The sequence below is a fragment of the Phyllobates terribilis genome, unplaced genomic scaffold, assembly GCF_046119375.1.
Source record: "Phyllobates terribilis strain yellow unplaced genomic scaffold, ASM4611937v1 Scaffold_7__3_contigs__length_470593459, whole genome shotgun sequence".
NCBI lineage: Eukaryota > Metazoa > Chordata > Amphibia > Anura > Dendrobatidae > Phyllobates > Phyllobates terribilis.
The window spans coordinates 367,313,069-367,338,916 of NW_027362767.1; the positions used below are offsets into that span (position 1 = coordinate 367,313,069).

The following is a 25,848-nucleotide window of genomic DNA, read 5'->3' on the forward strand; positions in this document are numbered from 1 at the left end:
TTAGAATCCTGAAAAGTTTTTGCTCTCACAATCTTCTTCAGAAAAAATTGTTAAAAACATCAATAATTCACCCCTCCGATGATCGTGTGTACAAAAAAAAAACAATAGAAATCAAGCAAGCCTAATTTTCACTTAAAAGTAGAAGTTTAAAAATATCTCATCCCACCAACATTATACATACGGTCATCATTGGGTTCTTCTGAAATAAAAAATAAACGATCAACATCAATGAGCTAAATGGATAAAACATTGTGGGGGTCTTTATTTAAACTCACATCTATTCTTTAAAAGAAATAAATAGATAAATAAATAAATAGAATGAACATAATGGAAAAGTAAAGCTCAGATTCTCTTTTACTCTGTTACGCCATCAATAGGTAACTTGTATAGTTTCAGATTGTGTAAAGTCTTCTTTATAAACAAGTCAGTGATATTGTATCTACTGTGCTTCACTTTATCTACAGATTATTTCTCAGTTTATGCCGTCTTGCATCCGTTTAGTACTTGCTGCAATAAGTGATAACCAGGGGAGGTGCCGGTTACCAGTTACACACCTTAGAGAAGAAAAAAAAAAAAACATTGGCAGCTATTTAAGACGTAAAAGCTTTACATAGCTACACTTTGCACAGGTACAGCTGAAGGGTAGAAACAAAAGAAGCATCCTGAACCTCCACAGGTGTCCTCAGTGCCGGACAAGGAAGCCTTGAATTGGGATCATCATGGGTATGAAAAACATTGCAAAAAAAGTGAAAAGAACATGCTGTAGTGAAAATAAGGTGAGTGGTCACAAAACTACTTAAGATCCTAAAGTGTTTGCAAATTGGATGAAATCGGTAAATGAATAACTCACAGAAAGGAATTCTACACTGGGTAAATAATGGCCGTATTAAGGAAACATCTACCGCATATATAAGGTCGTTATTAGGATTAAGTTGCATTTACATCGGTCAAGATACATTTTATAGTCGATGTAAGATTTGTCTTAAGTGAGCTTTGCCTTTCTTGATTATTATACATAGAGTGAGTGTTTCTTCAAATATAAAATATCTTTAAAAAGTTTTTCCCAGTAAGAATACATAATACATTCTTACATTTTTACAATACATATCAAATGTTAAATTATCAAACTGGCTCTCGCATTCAAATATACTTTTAGAAATAGGATCATTGTGAACCAAATTGCAATGCAAATGTGAACACAAACTTAGGGTTGCTCAATAACTTTTATTAATATGGTCCTGGAGAATTGTAGAGATGTACTCTATATACTAACAGGACTACCTAACAGAATCTTGAAAAAAGAGAATAATTTTGATTATTGTATATACAATCAAAGGGCTTTTTTTTTAGAAAGGCATAATTATAAGTATACTATTAGTGACTCTGCTGAGTGTGCTGGAAATATTTCTCTTATTAAATCCCATTAGTGTTCCACCACAATACAGTACCCCTTTCAGGACCTCCCACAGTGCACAGTGAACCCCACACACAGTACCCCCAGAGTCCTTCAACATACAGTATGACGCCCCTTCAGTACATTCTCTTGCACAATATTATACTCCCACGGTCCCCACACACAGTATGATGCTCCCACAGTCGTCCCCCCCCCTCACACACACAGTAAGATATCCCCCACAGGTCGCCCACACAGTATAATACCTCCAGAGTACTACCACACACAGTATGATGCCCTGTCAGTACGTTCTCTTGCACAATATTATACTCCCACAGTCCCCACACACAGAATGATGCCCCCACAGTCCCCCTTACACACAGTATGATGTCCCTCACAGTTAACCTACACAGTATGATACCCCCAGAGTCCTTCCACACACAGTATGATGCCCCTTCAGTACATTATCTTGCACAATATTATACTCCCACAGTCCCCACACACAGTATGATGCGCCCACAGTCCCCCCCCCTCACACACACAGTAAGATATCCCCCACAGGTCGCCCACACAGTATAATACCTCCAGAGTACTACCACACACAGTATGATGCCCCGTCAGTACGTTCTTTTGCACAATATTATACTCCCACAGTTCCCACACACAGTATGATGTTCCCACAGTCCTCTCTCACACACACACAGTATGATATCCCTCACAGGTCGCCCACACAGTATGATACCCCCAGAGTCCTACCACACAGTATGATGCCACCTCAGTATATGCCATTACACAATAATATACCTCCACAGTCCCCACACACAGTATGATGCTCCCACAGTCCTCCCTCACACACACACAGTATGATATCCCTCCCAGGTCACCCACACAGCATGATACCCCCAGAGTCACACACACACGGTATGATGCTCTCACAGTATATTCCATTACACAGTATTATGCCCCCACAGTCCTCACACACAGTATGATGTTCCCAAGGACATCCATACAAAGCATGATGCGCAAAAAATCTTGCCGACACATAATATGATACCTCACAGCTCCCCCACGCAGAATGATGCCCCCTTAGTCCCCGCACACTGAATGAAGTATCCTACAGTGCCACCACTCAATGTATAATACCCCTACAGCCCCCCTCACACATAGTTCAATGTCTCCACAGTCTCCCCACGCACTATGATGCCCCCATACTACATTCTCCCACAGCATGATGTCCTAAGAGTACATTCCCCCCACACACAGTATGATACCTCCACAGTTCCACCAAACCATATCATGGCCCCTACAGTCCCTCCCACACAACATCACACAAGCATAAAACTCGCCTGTCCCATCCCTGCTGGTGTTTTACTAAAATAATCTCTGCTGCTAGTCAAGGTAGTGCCTGAAAACCCACCAAGACCTTTCATTCCTATTTTATTCTCAGCTCATGTGATCGTAAGGTCTTAGAAGGACCATCATACTCTACCTGGATAGATTAGTGAAGCAAGACTCCTTGCTCCACCATTATATTCACCTGTATTGGTGTTCTGAGGACACAGATGCAGTTGAAGACTGGATACACCCATGACCTCCTAGGATAGCGGGAGGGACATCTCTCCAACTGGGACTTCCCTGCTTGATTCAGGGCAGTTGGGAGGTATGCCATAAGGTTTGATGGTCATATAAGTTCATTTTACAGGAAACCTATTCCGTCCAAAAATGATACTCTCCTGCAGATATAGTGATTAAATCAGGTCTCCCAGGCTTTCTGGAGAAGCAACCACAGGTAGAAAATGATGTTACATTCTTCCGGCAGACAGTTTCTTCCAGTGAGTGTGGCTGTGCAGGAAGGGGTTACAGTTGCCGCTCGCTAAATGCTGAAACCACTTCCTGGTACATTGACAGTGTGCTGTGCAGTGTGTGCAGCATGTGTGTGCAGAGCAAGCTGTCAGTCAATGTGCAGGGGCGTGATTATAGTGGTTAGTGGGTGGTGACTGCAGAGGGAATGTAACTTCATACTTAGCCGCAGCTCTAGTAAAGAAGGCAAGCATAATAAAAATGCTATTTATCGGCAGAATATCTCGATAGTATCGGGACACCTCCACGGGCGCTTTTATGACATCCCATTCTACATCTATATACAGGTGTATCTCACAAAATTAGAATATCAGAAAAAAGTTAATTTATTTCAGTTCTTCAATAACAAAAAGTGAAGCTCATATATTATATAGAATCATTACAAACAGAGTCTCTTCACTTTCATCTGTCAAGTCAGCAGTCTTCCACATGATAGTGGAGCCTACTGAAACAGACTAAGGGACCCTTTTAAATGCTTAGGAAGCCTTTGCAGGTGTGTTTTGTTAATTATTTTAATTTACTGAGATAATGACTTTTGTGTTTTCATTGGCTGTAAGCCATAATCATCAACATTAACAGAAATAAACACATGAAATAGATCCCTCTGTTTGTAATGACTCTATATAATACTCTATATAATATGAGTTACACTTTTTTATTGAAGAACTGAAATAAATTAACTTTTTGATGATTTTCTAATTTAGTGAGATGCACCTGTACATTAAAGCGAACCTGTCACCAGGTTTTCCAAACATAAAACTAAGGCCATCACCTTCAGCTCCTCTTTTACAGCAGTCTATCTATCTATCTATCTATATATATACATATATGTCCCCAATCCCCTCTACATTTCTAAAAATTTCATTTTATAGTCTTCCCATACAGCGCGATCCGGTCCGATGGGTGTTACTGGTCTTGCTCGGCACCTCCTCTATCCCTGCAATCGCCATCCTCCTGTCCTGCTTCATGTGGATGATGTGCCCTATGTCATTCAATCAGCACCCCCAATCTTGCTTCGACACAGGCGAACTTTTCTCTCCCCTGATGAGGGCAGAGCAAAGTCCTGTAAAGGGCATACGCCGGGAGAGGATAAAGAGTGCTGATAACCCATAGGTAAAGCCGACGCATGCACATTACAGTACATTGCTCTGCCCTTAGCCGGGCTTAGAGAAGTACACCTGCACAGAAGTGAGATCGGGGGCACTAAGTGGATGATGTAGGATGCGTTAGCCACATGTAACAGGGCAGGAGCATGGCAATTGCAGGGACATAGGAGGCAACAAGCAACACCAATAGCGCCCATCAGATCACACCATATGGATAGTTTATAAAAGGTATTTTTTGGGGTATGCAGAAGGCTGTTGGATGACTTGTATATAGGTTACTGGACTCCTGTAAACGATGTGTTACAGGTGGGGACCATATTTTATATTATGAAAACCTGGATACAGGTTCCCTTCAATATTAAAGGGGTTGTCCAGTCAAAAGTGATAAGTCTGCAGTCACTCTGTGTGACTGCAGACTTATGAATCCCCCTAGCGCATGCACTGTGTGCTGCAGGGATTCTCAGGTATGAAGACCCGTTACGGAGGGTATGTATGTGTTACACATACCAGCGGCCAGTAGGCGTGGCCTCGCTCTCCATACTCTTGTATTGAGTGAGGCCGCGCCTTCTAGTCAGATGCGCCCACTGGCCGTCCACCTCACTAGATGGGGCGTGGCCTCGCTCCATACAAGTGTGGCGGGGGGTATGTATAACGCATAAATATCCTCCAGTCCTGGGTCTCATGGAGTTCCCCCTTTTAGCCATTACAGCTTCCACTCTTCTAGGAAGGCTTTCAACAACATTTTGGAAAGAGTCTGGAAATGCTTGCCCAATCATCCAGAAGAGCATTTGTGAGGCGAGACACTGATGTTGGAGAAGAGACTGGAATCACACTTTCCCTTCCAATTTATCTCAAAGATGTTGGATGGGGTTGTAGTCAGGACTCTGTGTGGTAGGTCATGTTCTTCCACATGAAACTCCACCAATAATGTCTTGAGGGACCTTGCTTTGTGTAATGGGCAGAGTCATGCCTCATGAAGCTCCCAGTGCACAGTTTTTGTGCTGATGTTCATGCCATAAGATAATAAGTTATGAAGTCAGCAGAGCGTTGATGGCTTTTGTGCCCTCTGCTCCTCAGCACTCGGTGACCCCCTTTGTAGTTTTATGTGGTCTCCACTTCGTGGCTGAGTTGCTGCGGTTCCTTCCACTCTTTAAAAAAAAACACTCAAATGTGATGGGGGAATGTTTAGGAGAGAAGAAGGGCCATGATGTAACTTGTTGCGCCGATGGCGTCCTATATAGGACCAGACTGGTATCAGTGAGCTCTGTAGAACAACCCTTTCTTTCACAAATTTTAGTAAAGTCTGAGTGCAGGACGTAGGGCTGGATTTTATACATTGGGGCCATGAAATTGAATGAAAAGGTAAGGTTTGTCCCAATACTTTTCTCCATATAGTGCATGTACATTGTGGATATATTACCTACTAACAATTCAAATGACCTAAATGCCTTTCAAATTCCATGGTCCATTTACAAGGAATTTTTTTGTTTTCTGTTCATTGTGTAAGATGTATGTTAATAGTTAACTTCTCGTATATTAAATGCTTCCATAAAAAAGTACCTGGAATCCTTGCATTTCCCATGAAATAACAACTTTGGAGCATCTTTTCTCATAACTCTGTACCAGGCTTTTCCTCGGTTACGGTTTTGATATTTATCATATTTCCTATTTCCTTAAATATATCAAATGAATCTCAGATAGTCCAAGTATGTTTACTTAGTTAAGGCCCCATAAGGCACATGGATAAACATATAACGAAAGAAAGAAAAATGTGCCAGGAACAAGGTACAACAATATCTTTAATAAAAACATAAATATTATTAAATAAATTTTAAAAAGTTGTACAGTACAATCAAAGCTAATACTGAAATACAGACACAGACAAGAAAGAAAATTGGTGAGTGAGCTAGTTGGAAAAGTCCATCAGTACATGTGTACATAGGTATACCAGATGTAATTCACCATAAAATAAACATCACATATCAATTAATTAGTCTATTGATGCCCATACCTATGTATATTGGGTATTGAACATGAGATATTTTTTTTTATATATATGATGCAATAGTGTTGATGCTACATCCCCAACAGGAGAGCTATATTAATAGTGCTAAGTAGCAGTGGATAGTAGGTACAGGTAGGGGATTGCATATGGTATACACACAGAAAGTCAGTAAAGCGTAAGCACGAGCAGCTCACCAACCAAGAGATGGGTGTGATGAAGACTTTTCAATAAAAATTGCACTAAATTCAGATGAGTACTACAGCCAGGTTATGAAGATCTATGGGGTCAGCACAAGCTCCCTGTAGCATCTCAGAAAGCATAAAGTTATGAGATCTTTCCATCAGTAGAGGTTAGATTCACAGATGGTGTAGACATGCATAAGAGTAGGTTGTAGTGAGAGAACGCCATGGTTAAATAGCAGGGGTGGGCTAACTATTTGGTGCACCACCATAGGTTTTAGAAAGGGCAACAAAGAAGCCACGAAGCTCCATCTGGAGTTGCAGTTGTGTGCAGTTTATCCTAGGTGGAAGAGAGTAGCCCACCTGCCCATCAGCCATTAGATTCAAGGAGGCTAATTGTTGTGTATGGCAACGTCAATTATTCATATACGGGCTGATATCACTACCTACAGCTATCATCTACCAGTCATGAAAGAATAAGTTGTGTTCATGATACTCTATTACGTGTTTCATTTTGATGTTATTTCCTCAGGACTCTCATGCAAACTCCAATGATGAAAACCCTGAGCGTGGAAATTGGACACGGAAATCAGACTACTTGTTGTCTATGATTGGCTATGCTGTAGGTTTGGGGAACGTCTGGAGATTTCCCTATCTTGCCTACAAGAATGGAGGAGGTAAAGATAATGAACCAAACAACTGTCGTAGAAAAACTGAAGCAATATCTTTAATTAAGGCAAAGGTAAAGCAGGCCATACACATTAGATGGCTGTTGGCCGAACAAAGCTTCGCACAATCAGTGGCCGATGGCCATTTTAGCCAACTCTGCCAAAGCACTCGTATGGCTGAGCACTCCTGTGTTCTTCATGAGAAAGCCATCGACTGACATGTTGGCCGATGTCTTTCTCCTAGAGAACAATGTGATGAGCTGTCTGAAATCAGACATGCACCATCGACATCTCTCCCGGACATCAGTTGGCCGACACCCCCATACACAATAGTCTGTCAGCCGAACCCATCGATATTGTTGGATTTGGTTGACACTAGTCTAATGTTCATGAGGGGCCTTAACCCTTAACTTTTTATCACTCACAAAAATATCAAGTGTTTGTACTAAGGGTGTTCTCAACCTAGATAAGTCAATCTCAGATGTCTTAGACAAGTTAATCCTAGATATGTCAAAGATAATTTAATCACAGATATGTTGTAGTATGTCAATCCCAACTGTTTTACAGATAAGTCAATCCAAAAAATGTTAAGTCAATCCCAGTCCTAAAGATATATCCTAGACAAGCAAATCTGAAACATGGCACAGAATCAGTCTTATGCGTCATACTCATTTACAATTTTCCCACCATTTTGAGTACAAGGAAAATTAAATTGTTAAAGTGTAACTTGCTAAGAAAAACATATACCTAACCAGAACCTATAATAATAGAGCCACCATTAGCTTAACCATTTACATCTCACATTTTCTTGATTTTTTTAATATATTCTGCATATGTAAGTCGATTATTTCATTGTTACTTGAGGAACCATTGTACTTAGTTCAGACTTGATTTCACCATTTCGAGAGCTGGTCAATGTCTTGACATCTATCTTAACTACTCGCACAATCCCTTCTCAATTCCTTTTTTCCCCTGTAAGATAATAATACTTATACTCCCCTTCAGTGCCATTGCCATTCCAGCGGTCTCAGCACTGGCTCTGCCAGTGATTATGTGACATTGTAGCTCTTACTGTCGCTCTGATTCATTCTCGTCTGGACTACTGCAACTCTCTACTAATTGGTCTCCCTCTTACCAAACCCTCCCCTCTGCAATCTATCCTAAATGCAGCAGCCAGGATCATATTACTTGCCAAACGCTACACAGACGCCTCCACCCTGTGCCAGTCATTGCACTGGTTGCCCATCTGCTATAGAGTTCAACATGAACTTATCACCCTCACCCACAAAGCACTCCATGCTTCAGCACAGCCCTACATCTCCTCCCTTGTCTCAGTCTACCACCCTACCCGTGCCCTCCCTTCTGCTAATGACCTAAGATTAACATCTTCAATAATCCAGACCTCCCACTCCCATCTCCAAAACTTCTCACGTGCTGCGCCAATTCTTTGGAATGCACTACCCAGGACTCTTAGATTAATCCCCAATACGCACAGTTTTAAGTGTGGCCTAAAAACACATTTTTTAGATTGCCCTATTGCCTCTTCTCACTTATCTAACTGCCCCTGTTTTCCCCCTCCACATACAAAATTTCCTTCCAAATCAGGACCCTTGTATCACACACCCCCATGTACTTAATAGACTTCTGTGTCTGTACTTGTTCACATACTGGTTGGTGACTGGTTCATTTAGCATTATGTGAATACCCTTTTTATTACATTGATGGTTGACCGTACAGTAGAAGCAATTGTTACCATCAACCTTTCTTGTCTCCCCTCTTTCCACATAGATTGTAAGCTTGCGATCAGGGCCCCCTCTCCTCCTGGTATCTGATTTATGTGATTATTGTTATTCTGTAATGTCTTTATTGTCCGTACAAGTCCCCTCTAAAATGTAAAGAGCTGCGGAATATGTTGGCGCTATAGAAATAACAATAATTATTATTATTTGGTAAGGATAACAAGGGATAAAGGCTGAAGATCATGTTGGTGGTCTTGATAATGTCCCATCTTGGTATATTCACCAGAATATATACAGAATAATCAATATTGAAGGAGGTAGTATGTAGCATATGTTTCATGCTTTGATTGATGATGTATTTAATCCTGACAGATGTACTGAAGCACTGGTCGATAAGTGATGTCTTCTCTGTTTGTTCGGTGCCCGGTTAATAAATGACGTTCTTTACATGTTTACTTTAAACTTTCACAATAAGCGTCAGGCAGTAGATATACTGCAATGCCCTGATAATGGGCAACGGCACAGGTAGTGTAGATTTATTAGTCTGGGAATAATTAGCGCAACAGTCCGTAAAGATTCAATAAGGTCATTAATCCACTTTTAATATCCTGCTCATACCTCAGAGCCGACAATGCACCTACAGAGTTATACCATGCATTCTTACGGCAGACAAAAGATTTCACAAATAGTTACAATGGTTGCCATCCAGGAAAATTTATAGCAAGCTCACCCTGTGTGCATTGTGATAACATTATTGGCCTCTGTATTATATTTACTTACTTACCACTTTGAAGAATCTATAATATTTTTTACGCTTAAAGGGGTCATCTCATCCCATAAATGACAAGGGTATGCTATACTTCATGATCAATGGGGGTCTGACCTCTGGAAGCTCCACCAATCTCAGCCAATCTTGAGAAAAAAGGGGAATCCATGACTTTTTTTCCCCCATGTTCCTGTCTCTATTAACCCTTTCAGGACTCAGACATTTTTTATTTTTGCACTTTTGTTTTTTCCTCCTCTTTTTCCAAGAACTATGACACTTTTTTTTTTTTTACCTTATAGTTATATTAGGGTTTGTAGGTTGAGAGGCAAGTTGAAATTTGGAATGGCACCATTCTTTTTACTATATAATGTACTGAAAAAGAGGGAAAAAAAATACTTCAAGTGGGGATAAATCGTGAAGAAATTAAGTTCCGCCATTGTTTGTTGTTTGTTTTTTTAACAGCGTTCGTTATGCGGTAAAAAACACCTGGAAATATGATTCTCCAGGTCTTTAGGATTATAATGATACAAATATTGTACTTTTTTATTAATATATTTTAGTGGTAATAAGAATTCAGGAAATCTAAAAAAGAAAATTGTTTGTGCCACCATTTTTCAGAGAACTCTAACTTTTTTTTTCCATTCATGGATCTGGATGAGGTCTTCTTTTTTATGCATTGAAGTGAAGTTTTAGTGATAGCATTTTGAAGAACATATGATGCTTTTTTGAGGTGCGGCAACAACAAAAAAAGGCAATTCTGGCATTTTGATCTTTTTTTTGCCATTTAACTTTAGATAAAGTTACATTTTGATAGATCTGAGTTTTTCGGACGCAAAGATACCAAGCATTTATTTATTTATTAAATAATCTCTTTATTTTTCAAGGGGGGGAAAAGGTGATTTAAACTTTTTTAGAGATATATTTATTTTTTATATCTTTGGAAAAATTATTATTATTTTTTTTTAGTTACCCTATAGGGCTTGAACTTGCAGTGGAGTCCTTATCGCCTATATACTGCAATATCAAAGTATTGCCGTATATAGGGAAATTGTAGTTCCCCTGTGAAGCTCAGCCAGTGACTGAGCTTCACATAAAGACTAAGATGATAGTTACGGGTTCTTTAGCAGTTCCCCAGCTGCCATGATAAATTAACACCTCAACTTCTCCCAAATGCATAGTGGGAGATTCATGGGAACTGCAGATAACAGAGCAAGATCCGGTTGCTGCCGTTACAAACAGATGCCGGCTGTGTAACACATCCAGGATCTGCATGGTATAATGCAGGCTCGGCTCCTGAGCCGGCTTTATACAACCTTAACGATCTATGAAAAACATGTAGGTCATACGGGTCATCATTTAAAAATCGTTTTATACTAGTTTAACATGACATAAGCAAAGTAAAAGTATGATACTTCCTTTCTTCCAATTTTTTTCATGGGAAGGGATTTGGATTGGTGGAGTGGGGTATGGGGTTAAAATTACAGTTTTTATTTGGTGAGATTAAAAAGATTTGCACATTTTCTATTTCAGCATAGGTAATATTACAGAGCAAAAAGTTTAGTTTGCTTCATTGGGAGTAGGTTGATCATATGGAGGCTTTATGGTCCTTTTTAGTTGCCAAACTTATAGAAATCTTAGCAATACAATAAGCCAATATATGTGTATTTATTATTTTTATTGTAATATATTAATCTTACAATATATTATATTCTACAGGGGCATTTCTCATACCCTACACAATCATGCTGGCATTCACTGGCCTCCCTCTCTTCTTCTTGGAATGTTCCTTGGGACAGTTTTCCAGCTTGGGTCCAATCTCAGTTTGGGGGATTGTACCAATCTTCCAAGGTATGTAAATATTTGCATTATTACAGAATAATTGTCAGTTTTAGAACATGATTCATTGGCATCTGTAAAGAGCTGCAGTACCAGATATAGCCACTGCTAGACGTATGGCGCTATGCCAAGTAAAAAAAAAACAAGAAAAAACATGTTATTGATAATACAAAGGAAAACAATATGTATGTCAATGAAAAAATAATAATAGTATTGCAATAGGTCTCCGAGGTGGAGAAACAAAAATTATAATTCTTTCACAATTTTTTTTAATGTAGACAATCTACAAAAACATTGAATAAATTATATAAATCAATATTGTTGTAATATTATTGTAATTACAACAAATCTTGTTGTAAATAGAATTAAAAAGGAGTTTTCCACTTTCAGAAAAGTGGAACCAAAAATTCCAAGCAGAGTGGGTACTTACTCTCCCAAGGTCTAGCACCGGCTCTTGACACTGCTCAGGTCTCGGTGTTTTTGCTTCAGCGGTAACGCCACGTCGATAGCGTGCATCACTGCTGTAGACAATCACAGAGCTCAGCAGGTCGGAGCCAGATGGATTTGTGGAGGGTGAGTACTTTTTAGGTTTTGTAAGGCTTTTTGGGTCCACTCTATTGAAGTTGGAAAACCCCTTTAATATATTGTTTATATAGCGGAATTACAGTTTTTATTTTTTTTCTTGCTTTTTTGCTTGTTTTTAGGTGCGTTTTTTCAGTGTTTTTTTCAGCGTTTTTCTCACTGTCCTTTTGTCTCTTTTATAAATGTACTTAAAGTTTAGTAAAAGAAAAAAATCTCATTCTGGTTCTGGGGGGAGGTGAATTGTTCAGGAATAGTTTACCTAAGACACTGGCAGTGCATCCAGTTTGTAGGGCACTATTTACTTTCACACTATGGTCTGCCATGCAGTTCCACAAGCATTGTTCAATTTCACATCTCCCTGGGTTACAGGTATTGTTAAATCTCACACCTAGCTCAGCCAATATTTACAATATACACATTACTAATTTAATTAAACTCTCCTAAAACAAACAACTATCTCAGTGACCAAGACAAGATGGTAAAATCACAAAAATGAATGTGTTTCACATACTGTTGTACTTGCGTATTTTCACTAAAAATGCAGCAAAACCTGGTAGCTATGTTCACACTAGGCGTTTTTTCAGCATGTTTTCACTACCCATTACTTCCAGTTGGTGAAAACGCTGAAAAAATGCTGAAAGAAGTGACATGCTGGGTTTTGATAACTGCTGCATTACAGTATGTATAATCGATCTTCTCTTTACTCCTCACCTAATAGTCTCAGCACACGACAAACACAACAACTTCAGTCCTTGTTATTACATCAATGGAATTTTTTATGAAAATTGTCCTATTAGTGTCTTGATGAGAACAATGGAGGATATTGACATTTCTCTTTATGTATTTGCTGTGTGAGTTATTTCTCGCTTCCCTGGTTTTTATTTTGAATAGAAGCATGAGGAAGTTGGCATAAACATGGTGGCACTGCCCATGGGCTTAATTTCTATAAGCACAATAATCCACACTGAGTGCACAATGCCGTTTCACAACTTGGGAAATATCTGCAGATTAACCCTGAGGTTTAATATTATGATGACAAATAAGGAAAGATTTCATTCGATCATCGGGCTCCAAGATCAGGTTGAGGGAAGCACCAAAAAAAAAAGACTTTCAAGTGAGGCTCCACCTCTACAGATCATTGGAATTGCTACTTATACAATGTTGGGTTGAAATTACTTTTTTTGTAATGAGGCATAATTATTTGGAGAATAAAACAGTTAAAGGGTTATTTTTGCAACATTAAAAGGTATCACCTATTCAAAGTTATAACTTATATAACGTTGACAACTTGCAGTAATAAATTGCGGATCGGTGAGGGCTTGCACTGCTGGAACGCCCACCAATTCTAAGAATCAGGCTCTGAAATGCCCATGTCGGAAAAAAGCTGGCTATTTCGAGCTGTCCCATAAATGAATAGAGACACACATCACATCCACAGCTCCAATCCAAAGGGACATTTCAAAGCCCCGTTCTTAGGATCATTGCAGGTCTGTCCACTGATACCCACAACAAGCCTTAAGAGCAAGGCTCTTAAGTTCTTTAAACCATTCTCTATGGGACTTCTGAAAAGAGGTGCCCATGGGTTGCCACCACTCTGTAAGAGGAAGCAGTGATACCCGTGAAGAGCCCTTGCGCGATGTGACATCAGTGAGGAAAGGCTGCCTTCTGCTAGCAGGATAATTGCAGGGGGGGGCACGTTTTTTGAGCCGGACCTGGTCAGGTGAATCGCGTGACAGAGTTCCTGGATATAAAAGCCCAGTATGCCAAACCGCAGGGGATTTGGCGCCAGGAAGGAGAGTGGAGCAGACAGGGATAGCACTGAGGCCAGTGTGACAGGCCTCAACAGAAAGTCAATGCCACTAAGGTGACGGTCATCGCCTGGCAAGGTCCATTCGACACCCGGTGAGACCCAGAGTTCAGACTGCACCAGTTAAGATCAGAACCTACGCCCTACACCAGTCAAGTTCCAGAGACCAGTCAACATTCATCAGAAGTCGAGACCCAGTCCTTCCCGCCCCAGGCCCAGGAGACATCCACCGACAGTCAAGCACAGAAGACCCACAAGAAGGCCGTAACCAGAGGAGCAGTCCTGCAGTTGCAGAAGGAGAGCACGAGTGAGTAGGGCCATCACTTCCAGTTATGACATATGGTACTGGGGCTGCCCTGGGTCAGGACATCAGGTGGGGAGGAGGCCAGTTGGTGTATGAGAGGCTTAATGCATTTTAATAGACTTCGTCAGAAAGACTTGAGGTCTGTCAGGAAAACTCGGTGAGCCAGAATTGTAGGATGAACTTACGTGGTAACTTCCATGAACGGAAGTACCTTCTTCCTTGTAGAGAGAACATTATTACTATATAGTGAAGAACTTTTATTGTTATTACAATTGTATTGTTACATATTGTTCACTGACTGTTCCCACCTCGTGTCCTCTGTGCGTTGCATCCAGTCAACTGCATTACAACTCCACTCCAAAATGGCATATCAGAGCCCCATTCCCAGGATCATTGGTGGTCTGTCCACTGGTAGTCCCAAGATATCTGGAGAGCAAGGCTCTTAGGGTTCCTAAACAGCTGCACTCATTCTCTATGGAACTTCTGGAAAAGAGGTGGCTATGAAAAGCCACTGCTCCATTCTAAAGGGGCATTTCAGAGCCCCATTTCCAGAATCATTTTGTGTTTGTCCACAGGGAGTTCAACTAATCCTGAGAGAAGGCTCTCAAGCTTCTAAACAGCTGTATTCATTCTCTATGGGACTGCGGGAAAAGAGGTGTCCATGCCCAGCCACCACTCCATTCCAATGGGGCATTTCAGAACCTTGTTCTCAGGATCAATGGTGGTCCCGGTGGCCAGACCCCACCGATCTGTTCGATATTACTTATCCTTTGAATAAGTGATGAATTTTAATGTTGTGAATAGTTCTTTAATTATACCAGAGTACCTAGAGCAGTCACAAGTGTAAATATAACGAATTATGGTCAAAAGTGATCTTGTACTAGCACCGAAAAATGTCAGCAATATAATTTGCTTGTGTGCATTAGATTAGACAGGAACAATTACATTTTTTTTAATTTTTTTCCAGGTGTCGGCATTATGATGGTGTGCATTACCACATTAGTATCGATATACTATAACGTGATTATAGCATATTCCTTGTATTACATGTTTGCGTCCTTTCAAAGTGTCCTGCCCTGGGCAGATTGCTTCAGCTGGTCTGACGAAAGGTGCAGTAAGACGATACGAGGTAAGCGGTTAGACTGTTAATACTGTTCTTTTTTGTTGTAAGGATATTATGTATAATACATTGTTGCATGATAACATTTTTCAAACTAATTACTAATGAACATGGAAGTCAATTGAGGAATTTCACATATTCGCCGATCTTTCCTTTTTTGTTAGATGGTAGCAAGCGATACTTAAAGGGTTATTCCCATCTTCATAAATGTTGGATAGTGTTTTTAAATACAAGCAATTTTTCGATTTATTGCTTATCAAAATTTTCTGCCATTTTTTAGTTATTAACACTTCTCTTTTCAGCTTGTTGCCTTGTAGACCGACCAACTCTAATAAACAGCAGAATGTGTGCAGCGCTTACATGCTCTTTTCTATTAAAAAAAAAGGTGTTCCTTTTCAGATAATTTTCAATCTCAACTGCAGTTTATTGGAAAATAACAAACCGGGTTCTACTCACCTTTCCCACGTCCACCGGTGAGTCTTTGTCACTGCTCCCAGTGTCTGACATTGTCTGCTGTGCTGACATCACGTGAATAGCATGGCAGCCAATTAGTGAGTATACACTGGCAGAGGCGCTGATCTCACTGATTGACTGCGGCGTTGACGACATGTCATCAGATCCACAGCCAATGCCCTTAATGCTAACCATTATATGAAAGTGATCAGCCCCTTGAAGCTTGTAAGCACAGTTTTGAAGCTAGATAGGATCTCTGGAGCTTGCTGTTACAAGTTAGGCAGCAGCGGTGGTCGGTCTCCTAGGCAACAAGCTGTAAACAAAAGAAAAGTGTTAATATCTCAAGAATGGCTGCAAATTTTAATAAGCCGTAAAATACAAAAGTGTTTGTTTTTACAAGTACTATCTGATAATATCCACATATGAAGATGGGAATAACCCTTAAACAATAAAATATAGATTTTTTTTATTTAAAAATTAAGTCTTAAAGTGGACCATCGGAGTACGAGTACCATAGGATCCTCTACTAGGTCCAGACTCTGACTCAAGAATTGGTCCTAAAGGTCCATCAGAAAGGTCACACAACGGATTATTAATTAACCATCTAAAATATATAAAAAGGATAAAATGGTTAGGGGAAGTGGTGAGTGCCACAGAAATGGATACAGAATTATCCTCAAATGTCCCTCTGCTATGCCATTTAAATCTAGATAGACACAATGATAAGGGCAATCCCACTCCAGAACCTACAGTACTGGACCCTAACACAGAGGACTAGTGAGTACACAAAACACAAGTCCAATGGTCTAACTGGTTTACAATAGGACCATATATTTGCCGCGGGATGGACACAAACAAAATAATATTAATAAACTGCACTATTAATTGGTACTAAAAAATCACTGACTTAATAGTACTAACGTTTCACATTTTCCACATGCATTGTAAGGGACATAGCGATCATGTGGTAGAAGTTGCTCTGGCAAAATTAAATCAAAATAGAACTTTTGGGCTAAATGCAAAATGCTATGTGTGGCAGAAAACTAAAACTGCATATCACCCAAAAAAAACACCATCCCCCACCGTCAAACATGGTGGTGGCAGCATCATGCTGTGGAGATGCTTTTCTTCAGCAGGGACAGGGAAGCTGGTCAGAGTTGATGGGAAGATGGATTGAGTTAAATATAGGGCAATCCTGAAGGAAAACATGTTAGAGGCTGCAAAAGACTTGAGACTGGGGCGTAGGTTCACCTTCCAGCAGGACAACAACCCTAAATATATTGCCAGAGCTACAATGGAATGGATCCCATTGAGAATTTGTGGCAAGACTTGGGGTGTGAATACCTTTTCAAGGCACTGTATTTTGTGCTCTGTTTGTCTCAGCGATGTCAATGAGTCTATAGGGGAAACATTACTGCATTTTGGGTATTCAGAAGGAAACCTCCAATGGAGAGTTGAGCAGGAACCAGACATAGTGTGAACCAGCCGCAGGTGTAATTTTCCGGGAGGATGCCCCTTGTGTCATGCACATCTGACTGTAACATGCATATCTACAAATTATCACCATTCAAAATAATTGAAGTGTTTGTCTCACTTTAGGCAATTGCAGTGTGATCGAAAAAGATGGTAACATAACGACAGGAAACCTGACTTGGGTGAAAGATAATAATTACACTTGTATAGCAAACACCACTGTGCTGGATGAGGTGGAACTGCCAAGCAAACAGTACTGGGAGTAAGTGAAACTTTATTTTATGTTTGATAATGGCCCATCATGGTTACCTTTCTATGTTACACTCATTTATGTTAGTTGTATGCCCCATAACCATTGCTCTTTACCAGAAATTTGGCCAATCCAGGTTCAGTGTAGCTAAAACGGTGAGAATTATCGGCCTATGAAGTCCTTTGATTTAGTAGTAACAAAATTTAACTTAACCATAGGCATTACCGAGGTTATTGTAATTTTACAGCTCACAGTGATTGCAGTGATTGTTGCTAATGTGTTCACTTTACTATTTATACCAATATATATCGCTAGCTTATTATTATTCGTTTTTGGGTTTTTTTAAATATGTCCATAGCAAAATATTAGATGTCCATGATTTTTTTTCCCATGAGCTTTATAATATACTTGCCCCCTATATTTTTATAATACTTAAAAAAATGATTTCACATTCTGAGTTCAACACATTTTTCAAATAAAACATATAAAGTAAAGTGATCTGGCAGAATTCACTCTTCAATTTCAGGATGGAAATCCATTCTTCAGGTATCTCGGATTGCTAACCTGATTATTTTCTAATTTCTGGAGAGCTCATTGAAAAAAAAAACATAGACATCCAATATTTTGCTATGAACATATTTAAAAAAAAATAATAATATTAATAATCAACTTGCGATATATATTGATAGAAATAGTAAAATGAACACATTAGCAATAGTGATGAGCGAGATGCTCATTTAACCCTTTAACCAAACACGCTCGGGTGCTTGCTGAGTATCTTTGGCGTGCTCGTATATTATGTTCCAGTCCTTGCATCTGCATGATTTACAGCTGTTAGACAGCCTCAACATATGAAGGGATTACCTGTTCGTTAGGGAATTCTCATATGTGTTGAGGTTGTCTAACAGTCGTAAATCATGCAGAAGCAGGGACTGGAACATAATATACGAGCACGCCGAAGATACTCGGCAAGCACCCAAGCATGCTCGGTTAAAGGGTTAAACGAGCACGCTCGCTCATCACTAATTAGCAACAATCACTGTGAACTGTAAAATAACAATAACCTGCACAAGGTCCCCAGGTGAAAAGAAAATGAAATATATAGTTTCCATCCACTTAAAGAGATTCTTCTATTTTTAGAAGAAAAACGTACCGGTTGTTGGTACTTTATGTCCTGCTTGTTCAGTGTCTGCATAAAAAAATCTGTAAAACAATAAATACAATTAAAAAAAGTAAATCCATTGTAGTTCTCCAGTGTCACATATACCTAATGAACTAGGGACGGCTATGGGCTGGTGTATATATTCAAAACCTATCTTCTGTTACACTATTTTTGTTTGTAGGAAAGTAACCCTCCGTCAGTCCAGTACTATGAATGAGACCGGGGAAGTGGTTTGGTACTTGGCTCTGTGTCTGCTTTTAGCTTGGATAATTGTTGGAGCATCTTTATTTAAAGGAATCAAGTCATCTGGGAAGGTAACAGCAGAAACTATGCCGTGCCCTTCATTTTGGTCTATACTTTTCATACCAAATTTTGATGTTCTTCAGAAAGAATCCACTTGATCCATATTGTTTTCCGTCTAAATAGTATTTTTGTGTTTCCGTCATCTTTGATTGGATCTTATTGTATATAATTCCAGGTGGTGTACTTTACGGCGACTTTCCCTTATCTAGTCCTCATCATCTTGTTAGTTCGAGGAGCGACTCTAGAAGGAGCATATAATGGAATTAATTACTACATAGGAACAGAATCCAACATCACAAAGTTAATGGATGCGGAGGCAAGTGTAAAACTTAATTGTTTGATTCCTTCATTATCAACAAGCTAAGATTTACTCATTTTAGGATCCCTACAACCTTGTGCTATTGAGCCACGGCTAGTCAAAAACTTCTATAGATGCCATATCCTAGTGTTGTATATCTCAGATTACAAGAAATAACAAATTAGCATTCAATTATCATTTGCAAATTAGATGAGTTTGTTGTTACCCAATCCAAGGATATAACATGTGACATTGTGGTCATCTCACATGACCTTCATCAAACAACAGATTGCAGATGGATTGGTAATTTATTGGTCATAACTCACTGTATACCTGCCATCCTATATATGCTAAAATCAACATACCACCAGTACATCCAATATTTCACGAAGGTTACATGAGATGTCCAAAATGTGACACGTTAGATCCCCAAATTGTGTAACAATAAAATTATCTTATTCAGAACAGATGTAAATGCTTTTATGCCCAAAAATGACAAAAGTATTCTCGGAGTGATACCTTTATTGGCTAACCAGAAAAAAAATATATATATCCAAGCTTTCAAAGCACAGAGGCTCCTTCTTCAGGCAGGCTTACAAATGAATTGATAAGACAAAAGGCACATTTAAGAGATGTTACAGCAAGACATCTGTTCATGAGGTGTAAGGAGATTGAATGGGGAATTAAGAATGATCTAGACACGCCTGTGGGAAAGCATTTCTCTGGCCCGGGACACTGTATGACAGATCTAAAAGTTTTAATACTAAAAGGTCATTTCAAGGACAACAGAGAGAGAAAAATTAGGGAATTCAAATTGATAAGAATGTTCAATTCCTTGACAACAGGACTCAATCTAACACCTGTATTTATGACTCACTACATGGATTCAATTCACACCTCCACCAGACGGTTTCCAGATAATTAAACATTCCCACATTCTTGCCATTTGTAACTAAAAACCCTTAATTTGATCTCTTTTACTTATCATTAGGAGGCATCACCCCTTACACTTCATGAACAAATGTCTTGCTGCAACATCTCTTAAATATTGTGCCTCTTGTCTTATCAATTCATTCAACTTTCCTGACAGTTTTTTAAACCAATGAAGTAATTTTCATGAAACATAAAAAATCTTCAAGTACAGTTAAGTCATCAGTACTAGAAATACAAATTAGTTGAAGGAAACTTTTTCAGGCCTGCGACATGTACCTGTCGGTCACATTTTTTTAAGCAGCACTTATACAATTTTTTTTTACTTCTGTTATTATAGACACCTGAATATTGAGGTCATACTAAGACCTGTCACATGCTTTTGTATCATAGTACGCGGATTGTGCCAATTATTAATTTGGCTGCCATCCATGTAATATAAAAAATAGCCTGGGTGTGATACAAAATTCAATCTTACATGACTCCAAATTCCTTCCTCCTGAAAAATAATACAAAATAATTGCAAGTATTACAGAATGAGAGACTAATCCAATAAGTCTTTATATGCTACTGAGGTCTAGCTTACATCAAAATTATGCTAAGATCTGGCATATCATGTCATGCAAAACCACACCCGAGAATGGACTGTGTTGTACAATGAATGCAACAATGTATGTAACTCCAACAACTTAAACCCAGGCTCTATTTTAAGAAAGAGTAGTTTATGTTACTGAAAAAATAGCAATGCTGTTGTAATATTACATAATTACATAATTAAAGTGGTTATCCACTACTAGGACAACCCCTTCTTGATCTAAATATTTGGTGCCGATAAAATAAAAAGCTTACACTCACCTCCCGGGCCGGCCCCGTTCCAGTTGTGTTGGCACACACGTTCCCGGGGCTATAATGTGATTCTTATGACACGTGAGCCTGGCGCCCAATCAGCGCTGGCATCACGGTCCCTACAATCGGACGTATTGACCATCAAGAGGAAGTCAGGACTGCGGCTGCTCTCTCACCTCCTCTTGATGTTCAATGTGTCCAAACGTGGGGACCGTGACACCAGCGCTGATGGGCACCTCGCTCACATGTCATAACAACTGCACAATAGCCCCGGGAACCAGAGTGCTGACACCGCTGGAACGGCGCCGCCACGGGAGGTGAGTGTAAGCTTTTTCTTTATCGGTGCCAAATAATTTAGATCAAGAAGGGGTTGTCCTAGCCCTTTAATACGGTTGAGAAAAGACAAATGTCCATCAAGTTCAACCGAGAGATGGTGAAGGGCAAAGGAAAGAGGCACAGGACAACCACAATCCATGATCGGATCTGCCCCAAAAGAGCCAATCTTTCCCTCTTGATCCTAATAGTCGACCCCATGGGAAAGACATTCAGAGAAGAACTTTTACACTTGTACATAAATATTTATGTTATTTACTTCTATGAAACCATCAGTTGTTGAAACTATCAACCGTTCTCCCTGTGACCAACTCCTGAGGAAGACTATTCCACATATTAATAATTCATATGGTAAAGAATTCTTGTCTCCTCTGGAGATTGAACCTTTCTTTCACCATACCCTCCCATGTTTTTTGAGAAGGTTTTACATAAAATAGCTTTTGACCATACTTTTCGTATGGACCATCTATGTACTTGTGCCACCAAATTATGTCCTCAATGAGACGTCTGTTCCGAAGACCAAGTAAATTATTTTAATCTTTCCTGATTATCCAGATCCTCCATGCCCCTTATTGGTTTTGTGGCTCTATGTGTACCTTTTCTAGCTGTAGTTCATCCTTTCTATGAATTGATGCCCAGAACTGAACTGCAGATGAGGTGATACTAACGCTTTGTAAAGGAGTGGTGGTTGCTCATGCTCGCTACTGCTCCAGTCTTACTGCAGACTATCTTGTAGAGCGATAATCCCTTTAAATTCCTTTGTAGCTGCTCTTAGGATGATTCATAGATGTTGATTAAAGGCTTTTAACCCAAGATATTGTGCTCTGTTATAAGTAATTTATTTCTGGATCAATATGCTAGGTCATAGGTTGAACTCAAAGGGTTTGTGCCTTCTTTCATCCTTAAAACTATGAAACTATGCCTGATTATTGGTGTTTCTAATGAATCAATACGTTATCGATTTCAGGTTTGGAAAGATGCTGCTACACAGATATTTTTTTCCCTTTCCACGGCCTGGGGTGGACTTATTGCTCTATCTTCCTACAACAAATTTAATAATAATTGTTACTCAGACGCAATCATAGTCTGTGTGACCAACTGTGCCACCAGTGTGTTCGCTGGTTTTGCCATATTTTCCATTTTGGGTCACATGGCACATGTGTCGGAGAAATCTGTCTCGGAAGTAGTAGATTCAGGTACGTGACATTTAGGACAAATAAGTTTCCTTAGTATTATAATTATACACAATACGTGCTAAGTTCTGTTACGGTATTATTTTGTAGATCCTATTGTTTGTGACTCATCTCTTCTCAAATCATAAAATGTCACAAAATGTGTTGAAAATGTTTTTATTTTATAAAGCCTTATAATCCATAACAACTTTTCGGCTCAGTAACCTTTAGGTAATTTAAGTAATTTCTTTGATTTTCCCTTTGTAATTTTACGGTTCTATGTACCGATGTGACCAAAAGTTTTAACAGTGACACAAACTGGTTTTCACAAAGTTTGCTGCTTCATCCATTTTAGATCTTTTAGTCAGACATTTATATGGTACAATTATAAGCATTTTGCAAAGATTCAATATATACCGGGTTGACTTATTTTTCAAAAACAAGAAACTTTGCATTTTATCTTTTGTTAAAAATTGTATGCGTTCTCAAGAACAGAAGAATTTTTAATTCTATAGTGTGCAGCTCTTTGCATGGGTTACCAGGCACCTAGAGGTCTCCAAGTGGCCGGTTACCTAGGCAAGGAGTCTTCACCGCTTGCAGGCTCTATATTTTTGAGCCAACTCACGCCACTCTGAAGCAAGCTAGATTCAGTGCCCTTGTGCTTCTATCGTGCTACAGAGGCAAAGCTGCCTCAGCGAGCTCCATGGTAAAGCACTCAGTTTGTTCCTTCGGCACGACCATGGTCCTGGTCCTAAGTGTCAGTCTTCAGAAACGCATTGCCCTCTGCGCCACTCCAGTCCCGCGCAGCAATCTTTTGACCACAGCTCCCGACTGACCGGAAGTCAGAGGTAACGGTCACAAGCTCTCGTTGTAAGTCTACGGGGGCCTCATTCTGGCCTCGTTCTGGCTCTCATAGACTTATATTGAGTAGTGACTTCTGCCGCGCCGAACAAACATAAGAGCGATACGGCAAGTCACAAACTGCTGGAGACCAACCGGAGCAGAAGATGACAGCTGATACTTGGTGCAGAGAACTTAGGTTAGTAGCACAACTCCAGCGGTAAAAAAAACACCAGAGTTTTAACGCTTTCTGAAGCCATCAATGTGCAAGGAAACAAAGCCATTAGTGCAAAGTTTTTAATGAAGCACAATTGCAAATAAGTATATATTTTAGATCATACACGTCAAACTATGGCCCTTGGGCCAAATCTGGGCCACAGGGTGGTTTTATTTGGCCCGAGACACCAGAACCACCACTCCTATGTGGGTCCATTATTCTGTAAAGAGGATGTTGTGGGGCCCATTATTCTGTATGAAGCACTATGTGGGGCCCATTATTCTGTACGGAGGCCTATGTGGGGCCCATTATTCTATCTAGAGGACTATGTGAGCCCATTATTCTGTATGGAGGACTATGTGGGGCCATTATTCTGTATGGAAGACTATGTGGGGCTTATTATTCTGTATGGAGGATATTGTGGGACCCATTATTCTGTATGAAGGATCTTATAGGGCCCATCATTCTGTATTGAGGACCTTGTGGGGCCCATTATTCTGTATGGAGGACTATGTGGGGCCATTATTCTGTATGGAGGACTATGTAGGGCTCATTATTCTGTATGGAGGACTATGCGGGGCCCATTATTCTGTATGGAGGACTATGTGGGGTCCATTATACTGTATGGAGGACTATGTGGGGCCCATTATTCTGTATGGAGGACTATGTGGGGCCCATTATTCTGTATGGGGGACTATGTGGGGCCATTATTCTGTATAGAGGACTATGTGGGGCCCATTATACTGTATGGAGGACTATGTGGGGCCCATTATACTGTATACTGGTTGGCCCGCAATTTTGTCGAAGTTTTTCATCTTGACCCTCTATGTGGTTGAGTTTGACATCCTTGTTTTAGATCAAAATCCAAGCATTTAAGTAAAAAACATTGTTTCCTGAAAGTGTCCATACCCTTTAAGATTCCAAATGTCCAGAATTGGCCAATTTAGACCATTTTCTGCAGACTGACATAAAGCGAGCAAGAGTTACAGAGGAGTGAATTTCTAGTGTAGTAAGAAAACCAATTTCTGAAAAATAGACTTTATTTCCTGCATTTTTTGCAAGAGAATTTTCCCCGATTGAAACATCCTTGAACTTTTGTAAGTTATACAAGATAAAGTTTAACAAATCAGTGGACAGATCAGACATGAGATGTGCCGAGAATTCCGATCTATTAATGTCATTGCCCTGAGTGTAAGTGAAAGTCAAAATGTGAATGTATGAAAGGCCGTAATGTCACCGGCTCCAATCCTGCTGCTGTTTACTGAACACAAGCGTGACCACAGCTCCCTCAATCCAGCATTGTATCTATTCGCTTGGAAACAAAAAGGATTTGAAAATGAACACTTTCTGTTTGTTGTCCTAGGTCTAACACAATAATTACAGATCCTACAGAGGAAGTCCTGGTGCGTTCCTAGAACATACAATGCTGGATAATAATAGTTATGCCATGGCACATCCCTCACTCCTTTGTCATGCAGAGTTCTTATTAAAGGGCTTGCCGGTCATAAGCTACAAGTCTGCAAACACTCTATGTGACTGCAGACTTGTGAATCCTCACATTGCGTGCACTGCGCGCTATCAGGATTTTCCGTTGCCGGTACCGGGAACAGGTGATGCATGATCGCAAGTATGTGATTTGAAAACAAGCGGTCACATGCCGACTAGACTTCACTCAATGCAAGTATATTGAGCAGGGTCTGACACATCTAGTTGGAACTTGACCGAAAATATGCAAATTACAAACATACGGTTGCACGCCCCCGACACCGGAGAATCCTCACAGTGTGCACTGCTGTGAGGATTCACAAGTCTGCAGTCATGTAGAGTAACTGCAGCCTTATAGTCTAAGGCCAGACAACCCCTTTAAGAGACATAACATATGTGGCAATATGTTCCCATAGAAACTGTAATGTAAGACACAATTCTCCTAAAAATATAATTAAACACAGGAAACCACTACAGATTACAGCTGGTTGCTACAGAGGCATCAGGAGCAGTAGCGGTCTCAGACAGAAGAGGGCCCCTGTGCAAGAATATATAGGGGCCCTTTGGAGTCTAATAGTTTATCATAATGCAAAATTCCATCTGCTTTGGAGGTAGCAATGGGCCCCCTTACCATAATTGGGCCCCTGTGAAGCGGAACAGGTTGCACCAATGGTATGGCTGCCCCTAATCAGGAGGAACCTGTATAACAAATAAAGAGGGA

At 39.9% G+C, this 25,848-nt stretch overlaps 1 protein-coding gene across 1 annotated transcript in view; it reads left to right on the plus strand.

The window, feature by feature from the left end:
- The first annotated feature begins 587 nt into the window (after positions 1 to 587).
- Positions 588 to 25,848, plus strand: part of LOC141154848 (sodium- and chloride-dependent neutral and basic amino acid transporter B(0+)-like) — a 42,727-nt gene continuing 17,466 nt past the window's right edge. Inside the window, exons 1-8 of the mRNA XM_073641345.1 lie at positions 588 to 776; positions 7,076 to 7,220; positions 11,433 to 11,564; positions 15,213 to 15,374; positions 17,418 to 17,553; positions 18,885 to 19,017; positions 19,182 to 19,322; positions 22,381 to 22,609. Coding sequence (XP_073497446.1) covers positions 720 to 776; positions 7,076 to 7,220; positions 11,433 to 11,564; positions 15,213 to 15,374; positions 17,418 to 17,553; positions 18,885 to 19,017; positions 19,182 to 19,322; positions 22,381 to 22,609 — 1,135 coding nt within the window. The 5' untranslated portion in view covers positions 588 to 719. The remainder of the gene's footprint in view (positions 777 to 7,075; positions 7,221 to 11,432; positions 11,565 to 15,212; positions 15,375 to 17,417; positions 17,554 to 18,884; positions 19,018 to 19,181; positions 19,323 to 22,380; positions 22,610 to 25,848) is intronic.